We start from the raw sequence: 19,998 nt of genomic DNA on the forward strand, positions 1-19,998 counted from the left end.
GGGGAAAAGGAGACTGACATAAGAGGTGAAAGAAGATATATCTAAGAACTCAAATACAATCAAAAATAACTAGAACACAAAAATGGAAATAAGACCACTGAAAAATCAGAGATAAAACTTGAACAGGCTTGCAGAAAGCATGTTACCATGACCATATAACACACACACACACACACACACACACACACATATATATATATATATATATATATATATATATATATATATATATATATATATATATATATATATATATATATATATATATATACATATATATACAGCCCCTGTATATGGTGTTTTGAAGGTTCTCAGTTCATATGTGTTGCTTGTACTCATTTTAAACATAAAAATGCTTAGATACATTTTGCTATGTTTGTTTATGTCATATTTTAGTTAGGTATTTTTCCATTTTTTAACAGGACTTTCGCAAATACGTGCAATGCTCAAAGAAATGTTTTAGCAGTGCTGCATTGAGTTTGCCCCACAAATTTACCAGATCTTATTTTTAGGGTTCTTGTTGAGAAGGTTCTTGACAAAAAGTCTTATTCAAAGTCCTGTTTTACCTATTCAATTTTCAGAAGAAGGAAGGATGTCTTAAAAGTATTTTATTAAGTCTAAACCTCTGGCCACTCTAATGATTAAAACAAAGCAAATTGACTTCTATATCAATAAAATGTCATACTGGTCTCTCTGAGCAATTAAGATCTGTCACAAAAAAAAGTGGTGCAGCGCTTAACTATTCCATTTGGAAACAATGGTTCGGTGCCCAGGAAGGATAATGTATACTAGTGTCTGCATCCAAAACTTATGAATATTTTGTTACAGTGTGCAATCAGAACCTGTACATTAATCATTCATGGTTCTTGTGGCCCATTATTTCAGCTATTAAATTATTAATGCTCTGAACTGACTTTCACATAATCTAGTACCTATATTTGGCTGCTTTAAATTGCCACTATAGAGATGCAGATGGGATCATAAAATCACCATTAAGTGAAATGATAGGTAAGAAAGGTAGTTTTAGTAGCTTCTACTCATACTTCTATTTAAAAGTCTGTCATGAAAATGGGTGATGTAAATATCTGATTGATAAGTTAAATGCCTTTTCTGTCTCTACCCCCTTTTCCCAAACCCTTCTCCCATCTAGAGTTTTTCCTGGAGCTGCTGGACAACTCTGAAAAATCTCTCAACAGTATGTTCACAAAGACATACGGGAAGCTGTATATGCAGAACTCTGAGGTGTTCCAGGACCTCTTCACTGAACTAAAGCGCTATTACACTGGGGGCAACGTCAACTTGGAGGAGATGCTGAATGACTTCTGGTCCAGGCTGTTGGAACGCATGTTCCAGTTGCTCAACTCCCAGTATCACTTTACAGACGACTACCTGGAATGTGTCACCAAATACACAGACCAGCTAAAGCCCTTTGGAGATGTGCCCAGAAAACTGAAGGCTCAGGTCACCAAAGCATTTATTGCTGCACGGACGTTTGTCCAGGGGCTAATGGTGGGTCGCGAGGTTGCCAACAGGGTTGCCAAGGTGAGGAAGGAAAATTTGGATTGTAGTTTAATTTAATTTATTTTCATTTAAATTGCTTTGGTATTACATAAAAGTGTGGAAGTATTTTTCTACAGTAACGATGCAATTACTAATTTCGAATAAAGGTTTCTTGCAACCTTATTTTGGCTTCAGCTATATATTAATTATATATATCATTCAGAAATATCTTAGTGATAACAATGTGTGAATCGTAGTGATAAGAATTAACAGTTAATTGAAATTGTCATAGAAAAACAACACCTGCAGTTTGACAAGTGGCCAGCGCTGGAAATTCAAATCTGTTTGTCTTTCTACGAATTTAATACATACCATCTAAGAATAATGATACAAAATAACAAAACAAGCAATAAAAGCATCCCCGCAAGCAACCAGCTGAAGCGGATAATGCTGAAATATGATTCCAAGAACAGCTTGTACTAAACAGGAACATGTTTTCAGTTGTCGAGTTTGGTGGTTTACAAAGACCCTGATGTATTCAAATGCTCTATTATTGTTTAGTTGCATAAAGAGCAGATCCTAAACTATCTCTCTCTCTCTTTTTTTCCTCTTTGCTCTTTATATCACAGTCCTTTAAAATTTGTTTTCATTTAATTAGGAAGATATACATTTTTTTAAAGCTTTATGTCTTCTATATGTGTGATTATTTCCACACAATTTGCTCTACAAACCTAAGAATTACCCGCAGAGAGCAAAGCTTTGTAAAAAGGAGATTAAAGTGCATATCCAATTTGATTCTGTTTCTACAAAAAACTCATTTAAAAAAAGAAGAAGCAAATTCTTGACATTTTATATTTTATATGTCTAGAGCTGCTTACGTATTTACAGCAAACAGGCATGAATTAATGACCATTGATGGGGGAAGTGCATTTAAAACACTGAGAATCTCTTAACCATGGCTCATATGAGGTATGACGTACTGCATTATGAAGCAAGGCAGCATTTTCATAACCAGAATATCCAAATAATTTTATTTTTATCCATTTAGAGGAATGTATATTTCAGCCAGGAATAGAACATAAAAAAATACATAGACACTTTACGTTACAGCAAACATTGCATACATTCAGATGTAATGATCAAATGATACAGGTCAGTCTAACCTACCCTAATATGTGCTGCCGATTTTTTGAGTCAAAACATACATGCACATGGAAACAAGACAACAAAACACTAATTATTTTAGCCATAAAATATTAGCCTGAAGATCGTTTTAAAAACAGGCAGACTAGGAGTCTTCAGCTTAAAAGAATGGGAGAGTACGGATTTTCACCAAGAAGCACATTTCTCCTTGTAACAATGTTAAGAAATTCTTTAAAAACGACCCTAATCTGAGTCGTGATCCAAATCCCAGCCAAGACAGTTTCTAATATGTGCTGCCACACCTGTGGTTTAAAAAATGAAAGTAAAATAAAAATACTACAATTTGCCCATTACCTATTGTGTTATCTTGATAAATAAAAAATCAATGCCACTGAAAACATTACCTCCTTGGTGGAGGTAATTGGTCTGAATATTGGCCTGACAAATTGAATTATTTTCCAACTGTTGTTTCCAGATTTTCACTGGCTGCCTTTATCTCTTTCAGTTTCATTGATTTGTCTGGCCACTGTTCCGACTGTTTTTGTCTTATTTTTGTCTCTTACTGGTAGGTTGCTGAACCAGCTATGCATTTCGTATTCATAGTTCATGTTTTAGCTGAAAAAATTGAAAAGTTACCAAAGATTGCAATGGGTCAAATTCTAATGACTAGATAACTGCGTAGGATATTCTTAAAACTGTAGTTAAGTCTTGTAGGGTATGCCGTAGTAGCAATTATTGTATGTATTTGATATAAAGAGCAGGGGGGAATCAGCTACACAAAACCTTGAGGGTCATCCAATTGACAGGATACTACTGCTAAATTTCCTGCATATGTAAAAGGTTCTTCTGATAAGCTGATACTAAAGTATACTGCAATTTATCTCGCAGAAGCACTATTTAAAATTGCTATACGCCCTTTTATAAAGATAACACCTCACGTCAACATATTTGAGGTGTTAAAGAGGCTGCCACATTCCCCAGATCTCAGATCCATTGAAGCTCTGTGAGCGTAATGTTTAAAGCTCCTCCTCGTCTTTTCCATTTTCTGCAGTATCATTCCACTTGGTCAGAAGAAAAATAACAGTGCTCCAATTTTGGACATGCACAAAACAATTAAACATCCTCTCAGCTAGTCTTAATTTAGTAACTTATGATTGTTTATTTAAATGCAGCCTGCATTTGACTGTGAAAGTTTCCTTTTTAGTTGACATTATTTGATATATTTAACGTTGATATTTATTTGATTTTCTGTTTTTCTGAAAAATCGTGATTGCAGCATCCATAGTCTTCTATTACTGGGTGGGAGTGCATGGGGGTCATCCTCTGGCTGCTAAACCAATTCCTAGCATCAGTTTTTCTAGTTGATTTGACTTGGCCATTGATCAGCAATTTTAGAGAAGCTCTCACAGCATGTTTTGGACCCCCACCCCTCCCATGTCTTTAGAAGCTTTTAGCATGCTTTTTTCCTGACTTGTCTGAAATGTATCTATTATCTTCTTATCTTAAAAAAACTAAATTGGAACTTTTTTTATATATATATTAATTTCTAACTGCCTCTTGACTCCATGCTCACTGTTGATTGCAGTGGAGTGAGAGGGCGAACTAGTTAAATTAGATGCGCACAATTTGATAAAGAACTTATTTTATGTTGTTGGAAAAAATTTTCAGCTGAACACAGCAAGATGTTTCAGAGGGAAGAAAGCTGATGGATTCATTTAAAGGGATAGTTCGGTATTTTTGACATGAATCTGTATGGCATCCCGATCACCAGCGGCATGCAATCACACTGACTTACCCCTGGCAGCGTCCTGTGAGCAGAGTTATCGTCCAGTTTTGGTCAAGCCGAAAGTAGTCCTGCAGGTTTTTAGGAACAGCGAAATAAAACTTTTCTCTTCCCAAAAGTCTCCCTCCGCGGCGGAGGGAGACATGGCTGTTGTTGGGCTCGCTGTCTGAATGACGGCGTGCACTGATACGAACAGAGAGAAAATAGGACCAATTGATAACGACGTGTGACTTTTTCCACTACAATGTTTTTGGGATGCGAAAATATCACTCTTTTGGACACATAATGTTTTGGGAAGAGAAAAGTTTTATTTCGCTGTTCCTAAAAACCTGCAGGACTACTTTCGGCTTGACCAAAACTGGACGATAACTCTGCTCACAGGACGCTGCCAGGGGTAAGTCAGTGTGATTGCATGCCGCTGGTGATCGGGATGCCATACAGATTCATGTCAAAAATACCGAACTATCCTTTTAAGACTTTTAGTCTTAGAAGCACAAGTGGATACATAGGATTGCATAAATCTTTAATAAAGGCCAATTGAGCAAAAGGTATCTTGTTAAACTCTCAAACTGCATAGTCCAAATTAAACTTTCAAAATTCTGACAAAAATAAGTTCACTGCATATTTTATAGAAAGGGTTATATTTAATTCAGACTAAAGACACTTATGGTTGTTAGTTTATAAAGCTGTTTGAATCCTTCATATTAATGCATGATTATCCCTATATGTAGTTGCATTAGTTTATGTGATAATCTTAATATTAATATTGAATATTTGATTCTTACCAAACCTCTGCTGTAAGGATCTCTAAAATGCAGTTGTCTCTATTTTGTGTTTGTTTTTTGCTAGTTATTGATTTATTATTTATTTTTATCTTTCCACAGTGCTACTATTATTCTTAAGTACAGTGGCAAAAAAAAAGAGAAATATGATTTAAACTGGACAGCTCTACTCTTAGCACCTATCTATAAATCAAAGCCTCTGCCATTCTGGATCAAGTGCCTTCGCATCAATTTTTTAGGTGGTGCCAAGAAGCGTGTGGTACTGTAAGAGATTGTTAGAAAGGTGGACAGCCAGCAAACTCAGGATGGGAAGTTGGCTGACATGAAATAATCCTGTTAACCAGAAGAATTGAGTCTTTGTCCCATGATTGTCAGTGTCGGACATGAAAATACAAAGTTACTGATTGAAAGACTAAAAGTCTCTTAAGTCTGCATTCAGGTCCTTCCGCTGTGGGAAAGACAACTCCAGCATCACTTTGATTAAGAAATGGTATCAGTGCTCTCACCAGGGAACAAGCCTCTAGCTGAACATACAGCTAACCTTAGCTTTCATTCACAAACAGCCCATTCTCTCTGCCTCTGCACTGAAGCGCTTACAAACTTCGGCTTTGCCAGGAACCTGTTGTGGAAGAGCAGGAAGAGCAAGATGAAGTTACAACAACTGGTTCAATAATGTACTGTATTTAGAAGCTGCATTGTTTCTAATTTGCTCTAGATTGATGTGATCAATTGGTGCGTTCAGTGCTGCATCACAGGATCAGGCTAGAGGTGCACTTAATGTACAGAGGATCCTGCTGCAGAACCTCAACTACTAAAGAAAATCCCAACCATAAAACTCAAATCTAAACAAATTGCTCAAGCAGAAGCCTATAAATAGCAACAATTGGATTGCAACTTGCATTGAAAGTTGAAAGTGCCACAAATTCAGTTTAGTAGAAATTGGGAAATTTTCCATTTCGAAAAACAACAAAAAATCTATGACTTAGAGTAAGATGCAATGCATCACATTGATGAGACTGATCAGATCTTTATCATAAATAGTGAAAAATAACATGTTTTTTTGTATATTATTGGTAATACTTCACCATCATGCTGACGAAGGTATGCTTACCTTTAACACTTAAGATCAGTCTTCTTTGACGAGCATTTTCCTACCAGCATAAGCCAACAGAACAGTGTTAATCATCCGATACATGATTTATCTCATAATAAAATGTAGTAAAGTTAAACTAATTTAGTTGGTCGATTTAAAAAAAAATCTATTTTGAATCTTTGATAGATGAAACTGCATCATCCTTTGCAATATAAGCACTAACATGTAGATATGATTACGGTGGAACTTCAAAATTATGCAGTCATATTATGCTGGCATAAATGCTTTCACAGCTGAAATGTTTCATAAACCATAAATCTTATAGTGATATTATGATAAAAGGATTAACAAAGCCTTAATTATACTTCTCCCTCTGCAGTTTGTTACAACCTTGTTCATCCCAAAACATAAATACTCAAAGAAAAGGCCTTAGATGGCAAGAGTTGGTTAGTTTCTGGGCACATTTTGACTTCATTCTTTGAAAGGATAAATTCCCTTTATTTCTTTCATGAATTTAGACTGGAAATTTTAACTTTTAAATATAACTGAAATTTTTCTGATCCTAAATATTCCAAAAAGTTATCAGAATAACTTATGTACCATCGTAACACCCATGGTTTGAGAAAAAAAAAATGCTGGAAATGCCTGCTGGTGTGCTTCCTAATTGATGGGATGATCTAAAGGTTACCATGTTATCACATTGTAACCTTTAAATCCTCCCATCCTCCTAAGAAAATAGGTGGTTTGAAAGGGGCGTGAAGGAAGCCATCTATGTTAAGAAAGACAAACCAACCCTAAGCAAAAGAAGTGGACTCAGGTTTCAGCTTTCAAAAACATACAATGCAGCAATTGAGTTAATCCCTTCCCACTACTATCGCTGCCTCGGCTCCTGTACAGGAGAGTGGAGGACCTAGTTTATTTAGCCAGGCCAACAATTCCCTTTAACGACCCCCCCCCCCCCTCCTTCAGACACTCCAAAACGACTTCCCATTCCTAAGCAGCGGACCCGTTCTTCTGGTTCAATTTGCATGTTTTATAAGCCAAAACAAGTTTTGGGACTACTATACAAAGCTTCAAACTCAACACTAACTCTGACATTCTGAATTGAAAAACCTTCCTGGATGGGAAGCGAAACATCTTCAAACTTGGAAACAAAGTCCAGTGGACAGTTGTTTATCTTCTTTTTTTATATTACTTTAATTTCAGATTTAAACTCCCAAATAATTCATATATATTGTTACTAAAGGCAAATGCAGTATTAAATAGAAATTTTGACCATGATGAAGAATTCAACAAAAATGGAGACGCAGAGTTAGATGTTCTCAGTGTAGAGTTATGTCAGGGACCTTAAATATGTTTTATTTTATTCCTGAGGCATGCTATTATGCTCAAATAGAAAAAAAAACACAAAGCTTTTAATTTGAATGCATTTATAAGTCGATTGTTGGAAACCACATACTTTTTTCCTACTAATTTCTAAAAATAATGTGTCACAATAGTGGATCCACTCAGAATGAATATAAACTTAATGTATCTGAGGTATCTATTTAAATTGTACCTTCTTCAGTTGATCAAAGTGTCCAGATATATTTATTTATCTAATGATATGGTATTCTCTAAATCTTTCTTTCTGACATTTGCGATGATGGAATGTGTTGTACAGTATATTGCACATCGATGACCCTATGATCCATCATTAAGTGTCTGGTGTGTTGCATTTCACATTGTAAACAAAGTTTTTTTCCTTTTGAAATTGTTATTTTTAAACACATTTTTCCTAAATTCTTCACATTACTTTGGAGCAGAAAGATGCACTGACAATCACAAGCCAAACATTATTTCTGCTAGTCGACAGCTCTGCATACACTAAAGCCAAATAGGAGAGATATCCCGCCATAAAATGGGATTTCACTCATCTTGCACTGAACAGTTTCCTGAACCTCGATCCTGGATTAAGAGAAAGATCTCTCTGGCTTACAGTTTATGATGACCATTAAGAATTTTATCCTGGATGTACTTAAAACAAAGTCCTGCCACATTAGGACCTGCTCAGAGTAGATTGCAGGGATTTGGACCTTTTGAACGATTTAAAGTTCAGGCTTTAAGAGCACTTATCACTCATTTTCCATACTCATGGGAAGCCAGCCCAGTCTTTTGTGCATGTTTAGTCATGATGATGGAGGCGATGAGGATATTTTCACAGAGGGATTTGTTTTCCCTGATGGCTTTCGGTTAAAACGTTGATCTCATTATGCACTAATTTTCAAGCACAAACTGGAAGATGATTTTGAATTAAGCTTTAAGGCTATTCTAATCTTTACACATTTAGCTATAGATATTGTGCTTACAGAGCTCTTAGTCAACTTTTATGAGACATCATCCATTTTGCATAGTCTCTTTCATTTTCCCTGAGATTTCTATTTTATCTTTATCAACACACTGCTAGATTAGAACAGCAGTATACATTTAACTCTAAACTCTTTGTCAGGAAATGCTATAGAGTCGGACCCATAATGCACACAGGAAGTCTCATCAATTCAGGAAGGTGAGTCAGACAAACACCATCAGAGCCAGGACACAGATAGACAACTTTGATAGACACTGTGATGCCAAACAGGGAACAAACAGAAACAAATATGTGTAGGGGAGGTTACAAATCTACTGACAACTGGAATGAATTAATGAGTGAGAAATAATTGAGAAACTAATGATCAGGAGAATGGTGAGAAAAAATCCCAGAACTTGCATCACTTTCATTGCAATAATAGAGTATGCTGCAACGTATGAAAGTAACCTTTTGTTTTTGAAACAACACATTTTACACACACATTAATTCATAAATTAATTCTTTAAAATTCTACAATTCTGTCCTGTTATTTTTTCTAATTTTCCCTCATAGTTTAAGTGTACCTATGACAATGATTACAGTACAGACTGTAATAGGTAAGCAGGGGAATTTGCACAACCAGGAGCTGACTTTTTTTTTTTTTTTGCTCCACTTTATTTTTCATTTTTTTTATTGATTGATTAAAGGAGGTACCTGAAAGAAAAGGTGAGGGTTCTATTGATTGCATTATTTTGCGCCAGGTTACAACCTGTCTTCTAATGTTGCTGCTTTTAATGGATGGGGTTTGAAGCATTTAAAATATATTCTATTGTTGGAGATGAAGTAGAAAAGTTGTGGCGGATGTTTGTAGGACAGTTAATGTTTCTTATGATTCTTTTGGTGTTTGTAATGCTAATATTTTCTTTTCTGATGCTCCACCTATAGCGCTCTAGCATGTTTCTAAAGCATCCCAGATGTGCCAAACGCTAGCTATTGTCTAAAATAGCTTGCTATTCTTTTCTTGCCACTTGCAGCACCAATCAAGTCAAACTGGAGAATTCAATCCAGTGTATTTATATAGCGCCAATTCACACCACATGTCAAGGCACTTTACAGTTCAACCAGATCCTACAGTCAAATTGATTCAAAGGTGTGAAGCCTTCTCCAGTCAGGCAGGAAGTCAGTTAATGTAATTAAAAGGAGATTCAGTTGAGTTGACAAATAAAAGACTACATGTAGAGATGTGTGCTTTGGATTGACAGATCGCACTTTCCATCTAGAAATCTGATGCACGAGTCTGGGTTTGGTGGTTACCAGGAGAACAGTGCTTGTCTAACACCATTGTACAAAGTGTAAAATTTGATGGAGGGGGGATTATGGTGTAGGGTTGTTTTTCAGGAGCTTAGGTCCAGTGAAAGGACCTCTGAATACTTCGGCATGCAAAAGCATTTTAGACCATTCCATGCTTCCAACTTTGTGGGAACAGTTTGGTGCTGGGCCTCTCCTCTTCCAACGTGATAGTGCAAATGTTTTTATATTTTTTTTATTTTACATTCAAAAAGACAATCCAACACTTTCTCCGTGAAATTTAATGCTCAACTCTCTGCATGAAATTTAAGTTTGCACCTACAAACTTATCTTTGATTCGCCCCCAAACAGAGCAAATATAGCAACAAAACTTCTCAAAAATGTAAAATCAACTTATGAAACCATTCATTGGAATGCTATTGACTCTGCAGGCACTTAACTTGTTTTCCTGTTTTCAAGATATCTACCCACCTACTTCAGTTTATTGTAATTTTACTGGAGTTGTTAGAACCCCGACAGCTTGATGTTTGATGGCCTTTGTACCCAAGCACTTTTAAAAAACAAATGTTTTATTTTTTTGTTTGACAGACAGTTCCAACAGGTATCTCTTTGAGTTGCACACTGTACTTGAATCAAAGAAAATAGCTGGTACTCTTTAATACACCCCCAACACAACTTCAAACCAGAATTGGTCTCACCAACAACTGCTTCACAGCAGCAGCAAAAATATCATTGTGTTCTATTTAATACACAAAAATCAGGCTAGGAACATGTACAATACCTTTCTTAGTTCTTACCGTGTTTTATACAGTCTATTTTCTTTACTCACTGTTGGTCAATGGGTGTGCCTGTTGCCAAATTTCCTTTAGGGTGGATTAAGGTCTCATATACAGGCTGGGGTTGGAATGGGGGTTATGCCCTGATAAATCAGCAGTGAATACATTACATTTTAAAGGTGAGTGGGAAAAGTTGGCGTTTGCATGATTGCTTATGCCGGTCAATGTAAGAATTGCCTCTCCCTTAACATGCATGTGCTAACATAGAAAACAATGGCAGACTATTTTTTGTGGCTGTTACACAATAATATTTTACTAAAAAAAAAAGCTTTTTGTAGAGCACCTTGCTGTCAGTGAAATTTCTCTTTTCTCCCTCCTAGATTTATTCTTTTCATTCTGCTCATGTTTTACAATCTTTACCTCTATAACAGCATTTACATGCCCCTTACAAGCCAGGCATAAGTATTACAGCCTGCTTGTGCCGTTTTTATCTTTTTTCTGAACCTTCACTATGTGGATATACCGTCTTTGGCTCTGTGTGGATGTAGCCTAAATGACCTCTTGTGTAGTTTGTGTTTGTTACTTGGGGTCCCATTGATACAGATGCACCAGACAAACTCCTCTCTCTTTTTCTCTCTCTCTCTCTCCAACTGTCTACTTCCCTCTTTCTGGCTCACAGCTCACACAGCTTGCAAGGGATAAGGCATCAACCACATTGCTATGATGGCAGATGGCAACTGGCTCAAAAAGGTTGGCACGTCATTGGGAAATGTGCTGTGCCAAAGATGTCCTTTTTAATTAAAAGATTTTGATCTGTGGTGAACTGCAGGATGTTCAGGAAAAGTGAAAGACAGCATGTGGTCCTGAATTGAATGAAATGATATGAAATGATAATGAAAGAAAAAAACTGTGCAGCATGCTCCTCTATTGAGTATATGCTAGATTCTATGCTAACTCAGAAAGTTGCATTCAGTTGGTTTGATACTTAGTGGGGGACTTTTTCAACCAAAGAAAATATAACATGAATCTATTTTTTCCCAAATGACTTATCCACTTGTGAAAATATGTCAGATAGTCTGACTGAAATTGCATATTGCACTCTGATGAATTCATTCTTTGCACCTTGATTTAAAGTGCATGGCACCACATCTTTATTTAACAACCACTTAGGGAAAGCTGTCATTGCTGGTGTTGTGACATTTGTCCGGAGCTTTCTTGGCAGCTACTGGAGACAAGCTTTCCACTGACATTCAGGCTGTGCAGCAGACCTTTATAGTCAGATGGACGTAGGCTCAGTGCTACACTTTAATCCAGGAGACACTGTGGCAGACGGATGACAATACAGTGTATGACGGCCCTGTGACCTATCGAGAAGATGGCTTGCTTAAGGTGCACAGAGCCAAGTCATAGTACAGTCCGTGCTTGGCTTTTAATGTTTGCACTTGTCTTGATGAATTAAAGAAACAGACCCAACCCATACTCCAGACCAACATAACAAGGTGCATGTCATGGTAGATCATCGGCCTGTTCCTGAACTTGTGCAAATAGAGACACTAGAGCTGGCTGGTGGGTCTGCATGGGCCTGCCAAATACCACTGTGTTGTTTTATTGAGGAAGAGCTGCTCAGATGTGGATTAATCCGTCACTCTCAGACACATATTGATTTGACAGCAGCTGATTTTAGTGTGGCCCCTCTGGAACTGTCTTGGCTGCATCTCACATTTAAGATGTTGAGCTGAGGTACACCAAAGTTCACAGAGAATCCCAGAAAGGGCATGCTTGTTCTAAATATTCTTAGTCTTATTTCAAGTGAAATTCATTGCCCTGTACTGTATGTGACTCACTGTACTGAATTTGTATTTTAAGAATCTGTAATCTTCATTAGGGATGCACAATATAATCGGCCCCCTATCGGTATCGGCCTGTATCGGCCTTAAAACTGAATATCGGACATCGGCCACCCCACCGATATTTAACCCGATATTTGATCAGCTTCTGAGTTTCTAAAGTCTAAAAAAAAAAATAAATACTACTTCTTCTTCTTCCTCAAAAACTTCTTTTTTACAGACTTAAAAACTTCTAAAGACGAGGGAAAAAAAATTGACACATTAAAATATCACAATATCTTCATATGCTGATATATTGCCATTTAAAAACACCATATCCATCTCTTTTACTAATGAAATATTACTATATGTCATCGTTATTTGCCATATTTTTATATATGTTGATATATTGACGCGGCATCGATCTATTTTACTAACAAAATCTCACAAGAATTTGCAAAATATCACGAGAGTTTGTAACAGAACAATGAAATTTCGCAAGATTTTGAAAGTAAAATAGATAGATACCGCGTTTTTAAAAATCGATTTGATATCAGCATACTGTATGAAAATATATTTGAGTATATTATTTTTCAAAGTGTCAGAAATGGATAACAAAACTGCTATTTCAATGACTAGTTATTTTTGTCCAGCTTTAACATCGGTATCAATATTGGTCATCGGCTACATGAGTTTTAAAATATCGGCAATTAGGATATCGGCCTAAATCCCAATATCGTGCATCCCTAATCTCCATTATAATTAGGACAGCATAATAGCATTTGTTGGAATATCTAGCGTAGAATGCAACATTCAGACGCAGACACAAATAAAAAAAAGCTTTAAGAAAAAAAATTTTATCTTTACAGCTCAAGAATCTAACCCCCTACTTAATAATTAGAACTGCCAACACCTTTTAAAGCCTTGACCATGAAAAGCTTTTCCAGAAAATTCAGATTTTTCATATTATGGTTATCAGGGAACTTTCTGAAAGTGAAAAGAAAAAAAAAAACACTCATTTTCAAGTTAAATTGGATAATTTATTAGCATAATTTTTCATACGACATAGATTTTCGGTTCACTTCATATGTCTAATTTCATTTCATCTCAGGTCAGGGTTTTGAAGAAACAAAAATATGCCAATGATAGTGCAGAGGTCTCAAAAAGTCATGTATCAAATGTGAAACACTTGGCTTTAAAGGGTAAATGTCAAAGAGAATTTCAATATTATTTTTAGATGATATAAAGATCCTTGGAAGAAAAATATGTAAATGTAGGATATAGCATGTGTTAATTTACATGAAGTTTACATGAAGAATATCTGCCTTTGCTTTCTACATTACATCTCTACTCTATTCATCTTTCAGTCATGCTTATCCCTGCATATAAGCCCCAGACATGACTGTGTCAGCTTACATTAACAAATGCATTGAGGACGTCATCATCAAAAAAAACATCACCACCCGGGCCTACCAGCGACTCTGGATGAATGGAGAGGTTCGGAAATTGCTAAAAGCACGGAACTCAGCTTTCAGTAAAGAGGCACTGAGAACAGCGCGTGCCAACTTAAACCACGCATTAGATCAGCGAAGCAGAAACACAGCCAGAAGATCCAGGATCTATTCCACGACAACAGCAACACCAGGAGGATGTGGAAAGGCATTTGGATGATCACGGACTACAACACACCCTACCCCCGGGAGATGCAGCAAACGCTGACTTCCTAAATAAACTGAACAACTTCTCTGGAAGGTTTGAAGCACTAAATAGTACTCCAGCAGTGAAAGCTGTTCCACACCAGGGAGAGGAGACACTAAACCTGGACGTAGCTGAAGTGAGGAAAACTCTGAAGAGAGTCAATCCAAGGAAGGCCCGAGGGCCTGATAACATACCTGGGCGGGTGTATAAGGAGTGTGTAGATCAGCTGGCTGGTGTCGTCACAGACATTTTTTAACACCTCACTGGACCAATCCATTGTGCCAGCATGCTTCAAGTCTGCCACCATTATTCTGGTCCCAAAGAAGCCTGACGGCACATGACTGTGTCCACCAATCACATCGTGAAGATGCACCACGGTGGTGGGCCTCATCAGAGACCACAGCGGCCTGGACTACAGAGAGGAGGTGGAGCAGCTGGTGGACTGGTGCAGAGATAACAGCCTGATCCTGAACAATGAGAAGACGAAGAAGATCATCTTGGACTTCAGGAAGAACCGTCCTAACCACGCTCCACTGCTCATCAACAGCTCAGTTGTAGAGGTGGTCAGCAGCACCAAATTCCTGGGGGTGCACATCAGAGACACCCTCGCCTGGAATGTAAACACCACCTCACTGATCAGAAGGGCACAAAAGCGCATGTACTTTTTCCGAAGGATTAGGAGATCCCAACTGCCCCCACCCATCCTCACCACCTTCTACAGAAGTACCATAGAGAGCGTTCTGACCAGCTGTCTCATTGTGTGGTGTGGAGGCTGCAGTGCCTCAGACTGGAAGAAAGTGAGAAGAGAGATAAGAACATCGGGGCTCCTCTTACCAACATTAAAAACATTTCATCCCAGCGCTGTGTGTCCCATCACACCCCCAACATGGACTGTTCTCCCTGTTGCCCTCTGGTAAGAGGCTTTGAAGCATTTGATGCAGGTCCAGCAAAACAGTTTCTTCCCCACTGCCATTAGACTGCTGAATGTTATGTAAAAAGGGTTATAAAAAATCCCTGAATGTTAGAACTGTAACTATACAGTCATATGTTTACATTACTGTTTTTCATCAAAATGTTTTTATCACTGCTGCTCAACTTATCAATACTGCACTTTAAAAAATGAAATAGTCTAAAGAGCTGTAGTTAATGAAATTTCTTTTAGTTTACGCTTGTGTGTACAAAATGAAAAAATAAAAGTCTACGATCATGCCTTATTCTGTACTCTTGCAACATTTTTGTATTCTTGTGGTAAATTCTTCTTACTTTTTCTCTTATTGTTAGCGTCTACAAATGGGCCACATCAGATTCAACAAATGTCCTAAACTTCTGAAAGTGATCTCAAAGGATCTTCATAAACATAATGCAGTCCACATGTGCGTAAGGGGGCACGTGAGGGGGCATTATGAGAATTGCAAATCTGCATAGTTACCACCCCAATAGTGCCATGCAGTGATACCACTTCCAGTGCTCGTGACATGGTGTTTATTCACAAAATGGCATCGAAAAAACAAAGAAGAAAAACTTTACTGCTTTAGAGATTGAGGTTTTGCAAAGTGAGTTCTGAGCTGCAGAATTAAAGGACCAGTTAAAGCCAAGCAGTGTGGAATAAACCATAGTAAATAAAGACCTTTAAATTACGTGATTGAACTGTGATTAATGTAAAAAAAATTTGGAAAAATAAGAATAACAATAAACATCATTAATCAGAAAAATTATCAAATCTACTGGTGTAAGCAAGATTTCCATATGATTAAATGCTTTAATATGAGTTCACCATCAACCAACATGACACCAACATTCTGAAAAATCTCCTCTTACAGTAATACACACACATGTACTGTACATTTCTAGACCACATCTATCATCCCCTCATCACTCTCTCCATCTCCCTTAACACAAAATAAAATTGTGATGAAACTAATTTGGTGAATTCAAACAAATACAAAATCAAACATTCTACATTTAGTTCTAACAAAGTAAAAACAGAACAATTTAATTTAATGATGTGACCGATACATGTGTATTGTCTTATTTAACTGGCTGTTAAATTATCGCACATTTGTTGGTTTCCCCGCTGTGAACGTAACTCCATTCATGTTGCTCTGCATTTTCTATTTAATTTTTAATTTATTTTACTAGACCACATGTTAAAGGTCACTTTGAACCCATTGCAAATGAGATAATAACATAAAATACATGTATGTGATCCATTTTCAAAAACAGGCTCTTACCACAAAGATCACTTTATGTAAACCTATTTGTTTTGTATGGTATAGTAAGTGTATGTTTTTATGATATTTTATCCCACTTTTTATCACACAATATGCAATGCTCGTCTTGGCAATTCCGTGGTAAAGTTGATACATAGATTATAACAGATAGGCACAGACAACTAAATAGGCACTGGCCTAGGTTTTAAGTCGAGCATGAATTTTAATAAAGTCTATTCTTGACTTTGGTTGATTGTTGTGAGCACATCAGAGCAAACTGGAGCGGAGCGAAATCTTCTCTCAAGAAATCTTCTCTCACGAAATCTTGCTTGCGAAGATTTCTCTCCGGCCTTTTAATGTAAATCGCTCTGTGCGCTCCATCATATTTCCACCGCTCGCTACAACCATTTTGCTCCGCTCACATGGTCTGCACTGGACTTTGTTTCCAAGTTTAAAGACGTTTCGCTTCCCATCCAGGAAGCTTTTTCAATTCAAAATGTCAGAATTAGCGTTGAGTTCGAAGCTTTGTATAGTAGCCCAAAAACTTTTTTTTGGCTTAGAAAACATGCAAATTTAACCAGAAGAACGGGTCCGACGCTTAGGAATGGGGAGTCATTTTGGGTTCTTTGTTAGCCTGCAATACCTGATACTTGGTTATGTCATTGAAAGGGGGGTTGTTAGGGTCAATTGTTGGCTTGGCTGCCCCGGCGTGATGTTTTGTCTCCTGCATGGGAATGCGGGTTTGAAATGATAGTGGGAAGGACTCTATTGCTGCATTGTAGGTTTTTAAGAGCTGAAACCTGAGTCCACCCCCTACGTCTAAGTTTGTTTTTTCTTTTTTAACAGAGTTAGCTCGAATGACTATGATTGAGAATTTTCACCAGCATATTCTACATTTTAGTGTAACAAGAAACCCAAGGAGCTGTGTTATGAAGTAAACTGAAGGATTCTCTTACCGTAAGAGTGTTGAACTTTATTTCTGAACTTTCTATTACTTTCTGTTCAATAGGTTATTTCTATAACAACTTCATCTCACATATAGCTCTCTGACTGTTTGTTCTTTTGACAAAATGACAACAAACTAAACCAGTGCCCCCTGGATACCATCATGCCAGCTACAGCTCTAGCGACAAATGTATGTAATATAACCAACTATATCTGAAATTCCTCCAGTTCATCCGAAATGGTCTAAATTCTACATTAGAAACCGGATGCAACACTACAAAGAGACATATCTCTGAATCCATACCTCCCAATCTTGCTGAAAGGTCTAGCAGTCCAAAAAAATACAACCTGAAAAACAGTTGGAGCCCCAGGGTTCCCTGCTTTGAATGTGCTTTTAAATTATGGCTTGCCTTTAGTGGAGCATGGCTTGGGAGATACAATCAACTGAATAGCTACTGATCAATCTGTTCGATTGAGAAAATCCTTAGCTCAAGTGTGCAATCACACAACACGGTTGCTGTTTAGACTGCTTAAATCTCCTAACATGCTGGTCATGATCCTGTGTGGGGCTATTAAATGTTCTGTTAAATGGACAGCAATCAATCAAACACAAAGCTCAAAAGTACAAGGACCACCCTTAGAAAGAAATCCTGAGTTCAGTCACAGCTACCCTACAGACCCATTTTTTTTATTTATTTTTTTGTTTGCTTTTTGTTTTAATTCAAAGCAGTCTTGGTAGTGTCTATTGCAAATTAAGAAAGAAATACAGTATATTAAACTATCATGAAAAACAAAAACAAAACAAAAAAATATATATATATATATATATATATATATATATATATATATATATATATATATATATATATATATATATATATATATATATATATATACATACATATATATATATATATATATATATATATATATATATATATATACATATATATATATATATATATATATATATATATATATATATATATATATATATATATACTCTGGCTTTGGCAGGCAATGGATTTTAGCTTTTCTTAAGCTGTTTTTATATTCCAAAAGCTGTTATAAATTCTCTGAAATCTGTTGTTACATTTGCAGTAATGTGTTTAGTATTATATGTATATACATACAAATACAATCTCCCCTGCCTAGTTTGTACTAGTTATATAATGGTGGTTCATCAGTAGAATCATGCTAAATTTCACATTTTTAAGAAATAGGGATTTAATTAACTCCATATTGCAGTGTGTCGCTTGTTTAAACATGTCTCACTACTTTGGTGAGTTTTATTATATTCACATTCCTGAGAGGTAAAGTGACAAAAGCTATCACACAACGGCTTTTGCCTCAGTAGGTAAACAATGTCGGGACTCTGTTAGCACCTTCCACTGCAGCATTTTCTGCTCTGGCACCCTTCTGACAAACTCATGGATATGTTAAGACATCTAAAATAATTTAGCAACGGTCAAATCACCTTTGTGTTCATAGAAAACAATACGTATCTGAAGATTTCAATTTGTAAAACAATGAAGTTTTACCAATTCTATCTTGAAATGTACTTTTTCTCCTAAAATCATGTATTCAGTACATAACTTAATGCACTTTTCTGTATAAACAAAAACATCAGGAGCAGAGTGAAGTTTTACATTTTTTTTCAAACCATTAGAGTTGTAGTGCAAGCAAGTTTGTAGATCAGGGCACCAGGGCTTCTGCTCTTAAGGGCTCTTAATTGCTGCTGGATCTTCTTAGCACTGCTCCCTTATGGTTAAAAATTAGCTTCTAATCCAACACACAAATAGTACATTTCTATTTCATTACTGCTATTTTGTGATTACTTCCATTCAGGAATTAAAACTAACATAAACTCTTATCATTTGCAATGGGTACTCGCAAGGTAGTATATGTTTGAAAAAAGGGCCTCAGTGTAACAAATGTTTAAGCACAAAGTGTGCACACAGATCACAACAAAACACTCACAAACTTACTAAATCATTTACCTGTTTTTTTTTTTTTTTTACTGAAATAGGGTAATAAATGTCAACCTTTTTTGATACCTTAGCTGAGATTTTATCAATAGAAATTTTATGAAGTGGGAGCAGATGGTAGTCTCATTTGCAGAGCAGCAGATTCCTCACATTGCCATTGACACTAATGACTGCAGAATGGAGTTTAGACATTGGGGTAGAAATACAGTCTTACACACTTGTCCAATCACTGTGATGCAATGCAACCTGTCACAATAATTATGACAGAACTATTGAGACAATTCTTTAACAACAGACCCTCTGTCCCACCACTGCGGTCTCTCTACCAATTGGCCTTGGTGGCTTACAAAGTCATTGTCATTTCTCACAACTTTATTATTTGGCAGCACAAAGCAATTTCCATTCTCTGTTCTCTTCCCACTCTGTTGCGCCTAAAGGGAGTTCACACTATATGCACATGACAACACCTTGTCAGAAAGACAAGGTGATACCATCTAACAGTGTCTTCTGGATTTGGATTTTATCAGAACATGGGGCAATTTCTTTTTCACAAATGATTTGTTTGTCTTTAATTTGATGTGATGGATTTCTGTGAGCTTAATGGTTCCTTACTGCAAACT

At 36.6% G+C, this 19,998-nt stretch overlaps 1 protein-coding gene across 3 annotated transcripts in view; it reads left to right on the forward strand.

The window, feature by feature from the left end:
- gpc6a (glypican 6a) overlaps positions 1-19,998 on the forward strand; it is a 201,082-nt gene that overhangs the window by 104,611 nt on the left and 76,473 nt on the right. For all 3 annotated transcript variants that reach the window (XM_038283894.1, XM_038283896.1, XM_038283897.1), the window contains one exon: positions 1,151-1,542. In XM_038283894.1, the coding sequence (XP_038139822.1) occupies positions 1,151-1,542 (392 nt within the window). The remainder of the gene's footprint in view (positions 1-1,150; positions 1,543-19,998) is intronic.

This window comes from Cyprinodon tularosa, unplaced genomic scaffold (assembly GCF_016077235.1).
Source record: "Cyprinodon tularosa strain WSP-4 unplaced genomic scaffold, ASM1607723v1 ctg197, whole genome shotgun sequence".
Taxonomy (NCBI): Eukaryota; Metazoa; Chordata; class Actinopteri; order Cyprinodontiformes; family Cyprinodontidae; genus Cyprinodon; species Cyprinodon tularosa.